At 38.3% G+C, this 13,247-nt stretch overlaps 1 protein-coding gene and 1 non-coding gene across 8 annotated transcripts in view; one reads left to right on the forward strand and one right to left on the reverse strand.

The window, feature by feature from the left end:
• Positions 1–654: 654 nt before the first annotated feature.
• The window catches only part of LOC149143286 (uncharacterized), a 213,532-nt gene continuing 200,939 nt past the window's right edge, over positions 655–13,247 (reverse strand). For 3 of the 7 annotated variants that reach the window (XM_089447892.1, XM_089447890.1, XM_089447888.1), the window contains 3 exons: positions 1,509–1,662; positions 1,356–1,413; positions 655–1,204 (listed from right to left, as the gene is read on the reverse strand). In XM_089447892.1, coding sequence (XP_089304018.1) covers positions 1,154–1,204; positions 1,356–1,413; positions 1,509–1,662 — 263 coding nt within the window. In that variant the 3' untranslated portion in view covers positions 655–1,153. Of the gene's footprint in view, positions 1,205–1,355; positions 1,414–1,508; positions 1,663–13,247 lie in introns of those variants that run through there. The other 4 variants (XM_089447891.1, XM_089447887.1, XM_089447886.1 and 1 more) reach the window with 3 other exon arrangements.
• On the forward strand, positions 8,419–8,490 carry TRNAN-GUU (transfer RNA asparagine (anticodon GUU)). The gene has a single exon. It is a non-coding gene; the product is annotated as a tRNA-Asn (tRNA).

The following is a 13,247-nucleotide window of genomic DNA, read 5'->3' on the forward strand; positions in this document are numbered from 1 at the left end:
ACGAAAGCCAAAGAATTTATAATTGATGTGTAAACCAATATATGCTATAACTAATGTACTTTCTATTTTTCTATTATTGAAAATAATAAACAGAAAGCTCTCTATGAAGAGTGTTTGGAAGCCAAGTATTTTACCTGCATAAGCAATTTAAGGAAATTTATGGAGGGTGTGGTTGCACTCTGAGTATTTTGTGTGCAATGCAATCTTATTTACTTTTCCTTGCATAGACTGTTATTTTATGTGTTGATTATGGTGATTTGTGTCTGTTCTGTATCCAAATTTGCACTAGGTAGTTGCAATGTAACCATTTCAAATATTTATTTATGGAAAAAATGCGAAGAAGATGGATCTTCTTTGAAGGGGATTGGAGAAACTATTGGTAGGGCTGCCCATCCTGTTCAGGGACTCCTTATTGTATGAACAGAGATTCATTCTTCTAAGTATACATGGCTCCATGTACTATGTTGGTTTGCATGTGTTTCCATCAATCATCATTAGTTACTAACAGAGGTCACAGACTCTCAACTTGTAGGTTATTTCAAATTTGTGAGCACATAACTTGTCAAGAAAAGCATGTCAACTAATTTGTCTTAATATTCCACCATACAAAAAAGGTTGCATTGCTCAAGTAACTGTTAATCTGATCCCGAGATCTAGCATCAAAAGAACTTAGACTTTAAAAAATTATTTATGAAGCAGTTATAAAAGCCAAAATAATCCTCTCATGAGACCTTCAAGGAAGTATTTTGACATTATTTGGTAGAGCCTATCAATAAACACACTGTCATTGAAATCACAAAGAAGGAATGGAAAAGTTGACAACAATTTTGTGACGCCTTTCATTGTAGATGTAGGTGTCAAGCAACACAGAGTATCAAATGTAAGAGAGCATTATTACAGGACAACATAAACAATTACAGGGTAAACACTAGGTCTGGAAGATACAATATGAACAAAACAGGTGCAAAAGCGCAGAATCAATTGATCCTATCATACACCCTCAGTACACTTCATTTGTGCAACAAAGAAAGAAATGCGGTCAGCTATAGATAACTTGTATGCACATTACCTTGCAAAGGAAAGAAGAATTATTCCAGTCAAAATAAGAAATCCTGATCCCCAATAGAGAGCAGCAGCATTCCCTCTTATCTCGTTAAAAAGAAACATTCCCCATAAGCCTGCAATAAATATTCCACAGTATAGGCTGTTTTTGATGGCACAGAAGAAGCATCAGTGACTAAATTATCAATGCACAACATGAGGACAGGGAATTTCAATAAATACAGTCATTAAGTAATGAAGAGACCTGAAAAACTGACATACAAAGATCTTAAACACAAGTGAACAGAGCTTACATTGGATATGCTATCGTATAACCAATGATTCCAATAGCAAGCATGCTTAAGATGTTTCCTGTTACGTTAATTAACATTTTAAAATAATAATTACTGTAACTGATTCAAAGTCTACCAAAATAGCAGTAGCTAAAACAGCCACAAGTTACATACCAATATTCCATACAATACCAGAGACAATTCCTGGCAATGCTCCCACATGCAGTTCCATACGAGGACATTCTTGTGCTGACAAATAAGGGATGGCTGTCACAACAGGAGCAAATATAGCCACTCCAATTGCAAAAGATGGAAGATATGATACTCCCTGTGGAAATCAGGCACCATTAAGATGTCTTAACTGCATTTCTTGAACTTCTTGATGGTCCATCTAAAATAGGGAATGTCATCTTATACAGATGCAGTTTATAACATATGTATGAGCATTAGTGGAAACATTCCTTAAATGTGACTAATACAATCAGGATAAGCCTTTTGCAAACAAAGTGAATGTAGCATTTCTGAGCTATAATGCTATGGTATCCAGTTAGGGAACTTGCATGACCTTGACAGTATTAACTAGAACAAAGTTCGAACAATTGCATTGTCAGAACTGAATGGCATAAGATTTGACGTGAACCAGCAGCAGTGCAACCTTGACTGTTAAACATGTAGTTGATATGTTTCATGTGAGGAGGATACATTACCATTCATAAAAATCTCTGATCAGATGGTTATGCAATCTGCTTCATGAATATGGTACAGTTGAAAAATATTTAGAAACCAACGCCAAGGGTGCTATGGCATCCCATTTTAGGATATTTTCCTTTTTTTCTCTTCTGGTAGAAGAAGGATATTCCAGTGCTGCACATCCTTTCCCTTGGGACTAAGTGCTTAAGATTTGATTTCATATTTATCCACTTCTTAAGCACTCGACATCTACATTCAGTTTCAGCAAATAGACAACAACAGTAATTTTCATGATACAGCATAGCATAAACATAACATTAACTACTAGAGGGCTGAAACAGAAGTAGTTTAGTGTAAATGGCCTTCCAAATATTGGGTAGATGGAGACAAAAGGACCACCATTGGTGCAGGCATTTGTGAATAGATACCATAGCTAATAAAATAGTATGGTAAACAGTGCAGTTTTAGGATCAAGCTCTGATGTCATTGAATTTAATCTCAGTTTTCTCAGTTTTACTTCATTCATCAAAATCCCACATTAAACATTAAAGACATTCTTACTTCCATGTTAGATCACATTGTTCAATTAACCTATGCAATTTCAGACTTTGAATTTATTCACTGACAACTAGCACTTCATATCAAACAAATTGTTACTTCATGTTACATGAAGTATCCAACTTTTAACCTTTATAACTAAACATTCTGAAATAAAGTGGTGAGATCCATATCTATAAGCATCAAAATGCACTTTCAACAAAGGACAAACCCTAGGTCATCCAAACAGAGGGGACCTTAAGTTGTTGGATGAGATTATCCAAACAAACTGCACCCTCAATCTTGATAGAGAAGCTAAAAGAAACCCAGGGCAAATTGACGGAGGAAGGCATATTAACGACAAGGATGCAAACTTAATTAACCCCTGTAGCATTCAGCTAGTAAGAGCTTCTCATAATGTTTGTGAATTATTTGCTCTAGTTTTGGGGCCAAATATTGCATTCGAAAAAACAAAATCATATATTGCCAAATATTTGCTCTAGTTTAATAAAAAAATTCACTGAAAAATAAGTGAAGGAAAAGGGATGGAAGCTGGACATAGAACAAGAGGCCAGAAACCTGTCAAATACATTTGTAGGAATGTGATTCTTTCACACACATAAGATTTCGGAAAAGGTTTCACATACTCAGAACCTGCTTTGGAGGATTGGGGCAGTTACCAGAAACTGGACGTAAGAGGGTCGCATTAACCCCCCCAAGGGTAACTATACTAGAGGCAACCCACAGGGGTGTATGATGCTGATTTGTTGAGCTTTCCTGCTCAGGATCTCCATATTCAGAAAGTTTTTCTCATTTTTCTCCTTCAAACAGATGATTGTCCTATCCCAACTGTGGTATATCAGATGCTCCACCCTCATGTCTCAGATTATAGATGCACTTATGAATGGTACAGATTGGATACCACATATTCTTCAGTTATATTCCATGCATTGGTTGTTTTAATTGGATGTGGTGCTATAATTTCTGTGACCTTCTTGTGAAAGCAGTAAACTCCAACGAAATCTGATAATGATTCATAGTGTTATAGTTTTATTCTCTGCCTCATCATACCATGGGGGGGCATGGTTTTTCTTTTACAAGTGTTGTAATTCCTCGGCTCAGCTTGTACTACAGGGAAACTTGTTAATATAGCATTTTTCACATATCCAACCATACTTAACACCTTCCATTGAGCCCCTTCACTCCCTTCCATCCACAGTAAAAAAAAAATCCCCTTTCATGTTTGACTTATCAAAGATCACAAAAAAGTCTAAATGATGAAAGTCCTAAGTCATTAAAGCCAAAAAAGGCTAAGAGGTGGAAATTCCATAAGGTTAAAAGCCAATAAATGTAAAGCTTGAGTGAATTCCACCTGGTTATGAGGCCACTGCCCCTAGTCCCTTGGTTGTCTATGAATATCTAAAGAAAAGGGAACTTGTTTAATGAAAAAACACTTAAGGAAAAAGGCAAAAGGGGTAAAAAGAAACAATGCTGAGGAAAGGAAGATCAATGCTAAACTCCCTCTTTCCTTCCCCTTTCATGAATTTTTTTTCCTTCCCCTTTCATGATTTTCCATCACATCACCTGTCTTCTACTCAGGGACCTGGAAAGCACACTTTGTCCTAGGACTTTGACAAACCTATAATGGTTAATTGTTGTTTCCCCATTGTAAAACGTGGGTAGATTATGAAATTAACCTTTGCTATGTTGTGTTTGAAGAAATCACTCAGGGTATACTACCTAATGGCTCATCAAGAAGTTGGATTCACCACTCCAAGTGAGAGCCTTGCATTGGAATTTGTGTACCATACTTATAGATCTGTGACGTTGCATCGAGATCCATGACACTACATTGGGATACATGTACCTGTATTTGACCATATCTACTGACAATGGGATCCATGCCATTTTCTTGAAAAACATATCAAATTCATGAAAATGCAGCAGACAATGATGACGATGCCACATCATAACATCTACCACATGGATCACTTTAAGAGAGACCCTTTTCCCAATTACATGCATTGCTCACACATTGACATGATGATTCACCTTGAACCACATATGGGGGGTTTGTTGAGGCATTTGGAGACTCCTAGGAGGTGGTTATGTAGGGTCACCGGTTGTTATGGAAGATACAGATGACATGGTAGTTGACCACCTTCATTTGACTGAAGAGCACCTTACTTGAAAGGCCACATGTACCACATAGCATTGGATTATTTATATGACATCCCACATGTGTGAGGATGATATCACACTTCCAAAGGTGGTTATTTCTTATTTTAACCACTTCCTCACTCTTGAGAGTTGGTTGAAGGGGCACTCTAGCTTTTGGCCCTTTTTGGACTTTCTATTCACCTATTTTGAGGATCTTTGGCCATCTTGAAGGAGGGTGCACTTGATCTAGCCACCCTGGACCACATGTGTGGGAGTTAGTTGTATCTTGGACCACTTTTGAGGGTGCCCTTGTATTGGATATAGAGAAGAGTCATTTGTGCCCACTGATTGTATTTCTCAATTATTTTGACTTGGGCCACTTGTTTCTTCCCATAGTTTTGAGTGAAAGCACATTGTATTACACCATGTATAGAGGGGGATCTCCATCTATATAAGGAAGAGACCCCTCTCATTTTTACTTGTTGGAGATTAATAAGAAATCTAGCTTGAAGAGATATTGTGCATGTATCATTGTCCAAGTGATTTTTGGAAATTGTCCAAGGGTCGAAGTAGGACAGTTTTACAAGTCTGTTGGAGGACAAAGCTCAATCAACGCCAAACAAGGGCACCTGCTCCACTTGGAAGGAAATTTCAAGGTGTAGAACTCTTACCTTTACCTTTTGACCATTGAAGATTTGCACCTTTGCATTGAGGTAAGACATCCTAGGGATCTTCCCTCTTGACTTGGCCATCTTTCAAAATCACTTCGTTTGTACTTGCAGAGAATTCTTAATGGACCAATCCCCCCATCCATCCTTGTAGAAGACCTAGTAACCCTAGATAGTGCTTGAGGGGCAATCCTCCAAGTGCCATCAACATTATCACATCTTAAGCCCTAGACATACTCGGATTTTGCATAAATGATCCCACAACCCACTTTAAGGCATTGATTTAATCCTCATCTTCAAACAAAAAACCCAAAATGCTCTTCACCCTTTAATTTTTTGTTTCTTTTCACAACCTAGAGTTTTACTTGCTTAATCTACTATCTAAGTTGTTTGGTTTAAGGTTGTTTTCATTTTTATATCATTATCACCTTAGATCTTGTGATGCCCTACTCATTTTGTGTTGTTGGAGAATAAAGTAAAGAAGCTTTATCTACTACCTAGCATCTCTCTTTCTATTTGAGTAATTGTTTCATATTTTCTAAGTGGAATCGATTAGGTTGTAGCCTTTTGAAGTGGTCAAGGTTATGGCAAGGGAAGAGATGCCCAAGAGGTATGAATCTTTCTTTGTCTTTGCATTTCCAAATATTCTTTGGATAGATTTTTTATTGGATTTAGGAGGAATGCCATTTAGATTTTGTCTTATTACTTCACTATTTGCTAAGGAAAACCTTGCCTGACCTTTGGTTATTTACTTTAACTAGATTGAACCCCCTTTTAAAGCTACTAGGCTTTCATTTCAAATTTTAATGCTTTTCTCCCAACCATAGGTGGGAGAAAACTTCAACACATCAACAAGGCAACATCATCAAAGAAAAAAAAGATTTTGTGGCCCAATAGTAGGTCAACTTTACCTTTCCTCTTCAATCAAACTTTACTCTTTTCCTTTAATTTATTTTCTTTGTCTTAATAACTTGCTTCCTCTATGTTAGTGTTGATTTTCTAGTAACAAGATGGAGTAAAACAATGTTCAATCTGATAACTACGTCCAATGATACAATTTTTCTTCTTAGAGCATTCAAATCATCAAGCAGTTATACATAGAAAATTTCAACCATATAATTTAGTAGAGCAATAGCAATCACAATGAAACAATGAGACAAGAGACACCAACAATTTACCCTAGGAAAACCCCATTCCAAGGGGAAAAACCCAACAACCTTTCCTTTTGAGAATGTCCAATTTAACCAATTTTTACATCAGAATATTCTAGTCAAAAGTCAACCATTGATCACATTAAATGCCAAGTCAAATAGAGTCAAAAGAGAGAGAAAGTCAATTATCTACTCACAAGTCAATGTCGGTCAAAGGGCCAAATTTCAACTTGCAGTCGACTAGTCAAAGGGCCAAAATCGGCTTGAACTTCCACAGCCAAAGCTCTATCAAACTGTAAGGTTTGACCTATGGTCAACTCTCAGAAACAAAAACAAAAACAAAAACTTGGTCAATGAATAGTCAAAGATCCACAAAATATTCGTCCTTCAATCCACAGTCAGTCACTTAGTCAAACAGTAGAGAATCAAGTCAACAAAAGTCAAATTAGCTAGTCAACGCAGAGAGAAAACTTCTTCATCTTCCTTGCAAGTGTGCGCAGATCTCCTTTCTAGATAGGTTGAATGATGAGTTGATGTGATGTTCAAATAAAAGTCCAATGAATGCGAATATATAAGTGTCAAAAAGGTGGGTTTTTGACCTTATATCAAAACCCTTTAAATGATGGGGCATGTTACTGCTCAAACTAGCAAGGGTCCTAAGAGGGGATCCTGAAGGGAAACTACTAGGTCAAGGGCAACAATGGAGCGATCTTTCTAGAATTGTAGTCAACAAGTTGTGGGAAGACAAAGGGCCAAGTGGACCCAAAATTAGGTCAAGGATATGGAGTTGATCAACCAACGATGTACTTGACCTAATTGGGGAAAGGAAGAGGATCAAAGAGAGAATCTTGCTTTGATGATTTAGTGTTATGATCCCAATGAGGTTACTAGCCAATGGGAAACCAAGGGCAAAAAATGATCTTCAAGCTAGGGCTTGAGATATCTCAAGATCCCACCGTCGGAATTTTGTGAAATTTAGAGGGCTTCTTGAGGACACACCAACACAGTTGTGGGCAATAGATTGAATTCTTTTGATGGATAAATCGTGAGAAAAGTGATGCCCTAGGTGACCTATGGAGGCTAGACCTAGAAAAAGAGGGGAATGTGAGAGGAATTCTCTTTGAAAATGATCACCAATGGAAGGATCAGTGCCTAATCCTTTAGGGAAGATGGAGTTGTTGCCCTCAAATTGTCAAAGTTCCAAGGAAGCGGAAGTGCCAATTTTTTCCAATAGGATCAGATCACCTATCAGCAGTACATGTGTCATGGTCACCCCATTCTGCAAGTTATATGATGTAAATGATCTTAGTAAGACCTTGAGACTATGTAACAACCTAGGTAAGCCTATAATTTTGATGATGAATTTCATCTTAGGAGGTTTTTTAACCTCACTAATTACCTGTGTTTCTAAACACAACTAATCAAAAGAGTTTTTCCTCCTCTAGCTTAAACCCCCAAAGTTAGGGTGAAATTTATTGTCGCAATCTAGGTGAGTCCTAGTGTTTTAGTCGAGTCTAATGTAAAAGTGGTTTGGAAATAATTTAAGCTCGTTGGCTTTATTATTTTATTACAAATCACTTGGTCTACTAGATCATGTTGTGTCGCAAATGGGTTATGTCTTGAGGATCTAAGTCTAATGTGTATTCCCTCTTTGAGTCTTATAAATGTAAAATCTTATGTATTAGAGGGTTGGAAAAATATTAAATCCCCTCATGTGAATTAATTAATTCTTCTAGCAAAATAAAATAAAATTCTAAGCCAGAAAACTAATTAATTAGAGTCAAATTTAAATTGTCTTAGGGAAAATAAATTCTCCAAATGGAAAATGGTCGGTCCAAAGAACAAGAATCTTGCCCGTATATGGGAACCTTCCGTTGTTCCTCAGTAGCTCAGTGGTAGAGCGGTCGGCTGTTAACTGATTGGTCGTAGGTTCGAATCCTACTTGGGGAGATCCGTTTTATTCAAAATAAAGCTCGTTTTTACCATTAGGAGTAAGTCAAACGTTACCTGTCCTTGTTCATAATATATGAATGCACAATCGCCACAGGATCAAGATAGGATCCCGGTCGTCCGGGAAAGGCAAAATGGAAACAACGGTCTCTTCGAAATACTGAAAAGTTCGGAGAAACAAATCCATTGTTCTCCTGATGTGATGACATTTCGAGAGCTGAAGGTGAAGAGGCCTCTATTTGCTCGACCCGTTACTAGTCACTCGACCCTTCGTGGGTCTTAAAAGAGCCAATTTTTAAAGGTCCTCCACCAAGGGAATAATGTATATTTCAAGAAAAATTGGACCCTTGGGCCTTGGTGGTTAAGCCAAAGTCAATTTTTTGAGGACATCCCTAGAGTTGGCATTGTTGTTGGGTATGCTGAAGGGTGTCTCCATGGTGATCACTAGCTTCGGCAAGTGGTACATCTGTTGATAAGCCTGTGCCCTGAAGGTAGCAATCTCTGCCCTGCTGACACTTCTCAATGTCATCGTCTCAGGATCAGTGTGCGAGACGATCCAATCTATCATGTCTGCGCATGGGAACGTAGGATACCTGCATGCAATCTAGTACAAATCAGACTTGTGAATGTTCACATAGACTTGGTGGTCTTCGAGATCTTCCCCAAATGTGCTTGAGAATGCATCATTGAACTCTTGCCATTTCAGCTTGATGTCTTTGTCTACGATCAGCTTGGTGTCTTAATAGATCAACAAACTCGTAGACACTCGCTCAACTGCTACTCTAGTTGCACTTCCATCGGTGTACTTTGACTCTTCTCTCTTGGAAGCCATTGATCCTGAACTGTTGAGAGATGGACGAACGCCTGCTATATCTGGAGACATGGCAACATGCATGGCAAGAAACCTGTCAGCTAAAACCAAAGCAAACCTGATGGATGACATGCATCATACCTGGGGAGCTGTTGTAAAGGATTGTGCAATTTTCACTAGGAGGTCAAGAGACTGACTGTTGGAACTGCGCAAAAGGCAGTCCGGACTATCGGGAGGCTGGTTGACTGTTGGAATTGCGCAGTGCGCAATCCAGACTGGCCTGTTGGGTGCTGAGATTGCGCAATGCGCAATTTCAACTAGCAAGTGATGCAGGCCCAGGGACTACATTGCGCAATTTTTTGGGCCAACAGTCACTGCCTCTCAGAATTGCGCAAGGCAAGACTAGAGGGTAGTGACTGGCTAGAATTGCGCATTTTCTGGGAGGAAGGCAAACCTTCCCTCTCAAAATTGTGCAATGTTGTCTTGGTGAGGCAGAGTCCAGGCCAAGGTTGCCCAAACCCGCTGACGGGCAACTAAAAGCAAATGAAGATGTGAATGCATGGCGAAACTGAGTGTAAGAAGAGGTGAATGATCATGCATGCAAACAGTGAATGCAAGATTCAGAAAACGAAACAACATGCATGTGTGTGAAACAAGTCGTCGAATCAGTGACCGTTCGTGTAAAACAATGTCATGCATGCGACAGCAGTGAGATGCTAACAAAAACTGAAACGGTGCTTGTACAGGCTAACATGCATGCAAATGACAACAAGCGTTCACAGAAATCAAGTAGACAACATTCACGCAAGCCAAAACATAAAAAGCGACAAAAACGCTGCAAAAAACAAATTAAGCGGACTTACCCGGAAATGGTTGAGCTGGATGTGCCAAAGACTCCTGGATGTGTTGTGGGATGTCAAAGCTCCAAGATCGATGTGAAGAATGAGCTTTGAAGTGTCGAATAAATAAGTTTGAGGCTCATAACCCGCATACCACAAATCTAGGAAAAAGCGATACTAGGAGGAAATTTTCTAAATCGATCTTTGCATGTAACTTCCAACTACTAAAAATAGATCCCTAAAATCTAGGGATGCTTTTTGCATGTTGCTTTTTGCTATTTCGGGAAAAAGCAGCCCATGCATGCAAGTCAAGTTTCCTCAGTCCCGGGTGGAACCGATCAACCTGAAGGCACATGCAACAGCCTGCTTGACTGAGGGAGATTTTTGTGCAATTTCTGGGAGGAAGTTGGGCTAGTTGTCTAGAGGGATTATGCAATTTCTAGGAGGAGCAACTGACTGCTACCCAGAATTGCGCAATTTCTGGGCTGAGCTGCACTGCTAGGCCAAATTGCGAAATTTTCACTAGGAATATTGTTTGACATGATTGCATAATTTCTGGGCCCAACAAGCTACCAGTCAGATTTGTGCAATTTCTGGAGGGAAGGTTAGTTCCCCTCCAGAATTGCGCAATTTCTTGAGGGAGCTGCTCAGCCAGCAGATAGCCCAAGTCCGAAGTGGCAGCCTGTGAGGAGAGTGAAGCAAGCTATCACACACAGGCTAGCAAGCTGCTGAAAACCAATGAAGCTTGTGTATTTGATAGTGCCAGACATGTTGCTGAGGATGGTTGGTAGGGAGGCTCCAAAACGAAGCTCAGGCAAAATTTTGGAGGGTGTTTGTAACCGCTACAACAAAGGGCTAGCACATCCCTTTTTGATGCCAATGCTTACCGCAAATGGTGTCAAATCACTCCCATGTGCATGAAAAGGACAACATAGGGCTTCTTTTAGATGACATCATAGTGGAGGAGGTGCCTTTTTTGGAGTACACATGCACTTTGAGGTCTTCTTGGAGTGAGGAGCACTCTTGGGTTATTGCCTCAATTCCTTGATGCATTATTATCTATTTTGGAGGATGACACCATGGTGGAGACCATTTTTCTCCCACATGTATGGGTTATTTTTGGCATTTTGCTATGTTTTAAAGCTATTTCAAGGTTGTCTTGTGACCTTTGACCTAGTTGAATGCTCAAGTAAACTTATTCTAGGGTTTTGCTTGTAAAATTATAAAAAACTGACTTGATTGCCCTCCTATAAATACAGGGGAGTCACTTTTAATTTTATCAACATCATTCATCGCACTTTTCTTCTCTGTAAGTGTGCACTAGCTCTTGTCTTCTATTATACTTGACCACAATGTGATTCTATGGTGTGAATTTGTCTTGGAGAAGGATTTTTGCATTAGGACAGTTTCTTGGGATAGATTTAAGAGATTCTTCTACTTATTTTGCAAGCTTATTGTCTATCTTCTACATTTTGCGTGTTGTCTTATGTGAATTAGGGTTTCTATGTATGTCATGTTTAAAATTGTTATATTTATCTTGAAATCTTGATTCCTTGTGCCATGTAAAACTGTTTTCCTTGAATCCTTCAAGAGAATTCTTAATTCTCATCTCTAGAACTTAAAATCTCCCTTTCAAGGAAGTCGTTAGGGTTTGTAACAAGAGGCTATTGCCCTACCACCCTCTTTATCAACAACATCTCCATTAAATTTGCCCTAAATAACTCCATTTCCCATTTAGACCAAGGCACTAATCTAGGAGGTGTTGATCAATGTCTCTTCTATAAATATCTTCTCTATCTTCTCTCTAAATTATAGATATCTAGGGTTATGGTTAGGGTTTCCTTGAAATATTGCTAAATAGTAATTTTACTTGATGTGTTATTACCCTTTAATAAGGATGGCATTTAATAATTAAAAATAAAAGCAAAGTCCAGCATTGATTACAAAATTAAACCCTAATTCTAGGGTTGACATCATCTTTATTATTGTAGTTTTATGCATGTTTCAACCAAAAAACAATTACACACCCTAACCTTGCATATCCAATCCATAGACTTGCTTCTTTATTGACCTATCATTATAAGGATATTTCTTCTAGATGTTATATGAATTTGCTTGCCATATCATGTAGAACAAGGTTACTTGAGAGCAGGAGAGGAAGCAAAGAGCGGGAGCAGAAGCAAGGAGCGGGAGTAGAAGCAGGGAGCGACATTTTCAAAAGCTCCCGTTCAAAAGCGAATTTTTATATATTTTGATACATATATGTCAGCAAAAGCATGTAGAATGATGAATTAGATATAAAAACCATTAAAACATGGATTGAACCATATAACATCAATCGTCTAGAAGTTATAATCTTCATCAACCACATCCACAAGTTAGTAACATACAACATATTGAGTCTCATGATGCATCAATCTTAAAGTTTCAAGCTTTCAAAATTCGATATATAACATTTATCATCATTGATCACAAAAGTTGTAACTTGTACGTGTAACCATTACCATTACCAAGTAACCAAACGATAACAAAGAATATCTAACATGAAATGAATTGTTTCAAATTTCAAATTTCACGAAGCATCATATTCATAATTCATTACCAATGAGTTATAAATGCCAACTTCAAACTTAAATTGTCATATATCGTTTACAAAAAATACCATAATAAATATGAAAGAGTCAATAGTTATAAAAAGTACTAAAAACTAGAAAAGACAAGTAAATCTATTATCTACTGCTTGACCCTCTTGCCACGAGAAATTTCTAATTTCTTGTCTCGTGCTTTATTGGGAGTCTCCTCCTGCATAGTTGAACGACCTTGGTGCTCCTGATTAAATACAAGTTCCATACCCTAGTACCCTAGGTGCTCTTGATTATTGGGAGTCTCCCCCACATAGAGGGCTTAGTGCTATTTGATTAAATACAAGTTCCATGCCCTAGGACATGAAAAAATACAATGGAAACATTGCAATCCCCCCAATCCTGAAATCCTGAAAAAATGATAAGTCTGTTGGATTTTGAGTGAGATCTAAAATTCTACTTTCTCCATATGAAATCCAATGAGGTCAGAACCACTCTCAAACATCCTGAGTCATTTCATGGTGA

Source organism: Pinus tabuliformis, chromosome X (genome assembly GCF_031772625.1).
Source record: "Pinus tabuliformis cultivar Carrire ecotype Pingquan chromosome X, CPIR1, whole genome shotgun sequence".
Taxonomy (NCBI): domain Eukaryota; kingdom Viridiplantae; phylum Streptophyta; class Pinopsida; order Pinales; family Pinaceae; genus Pinus; species Pinus tabuliformis.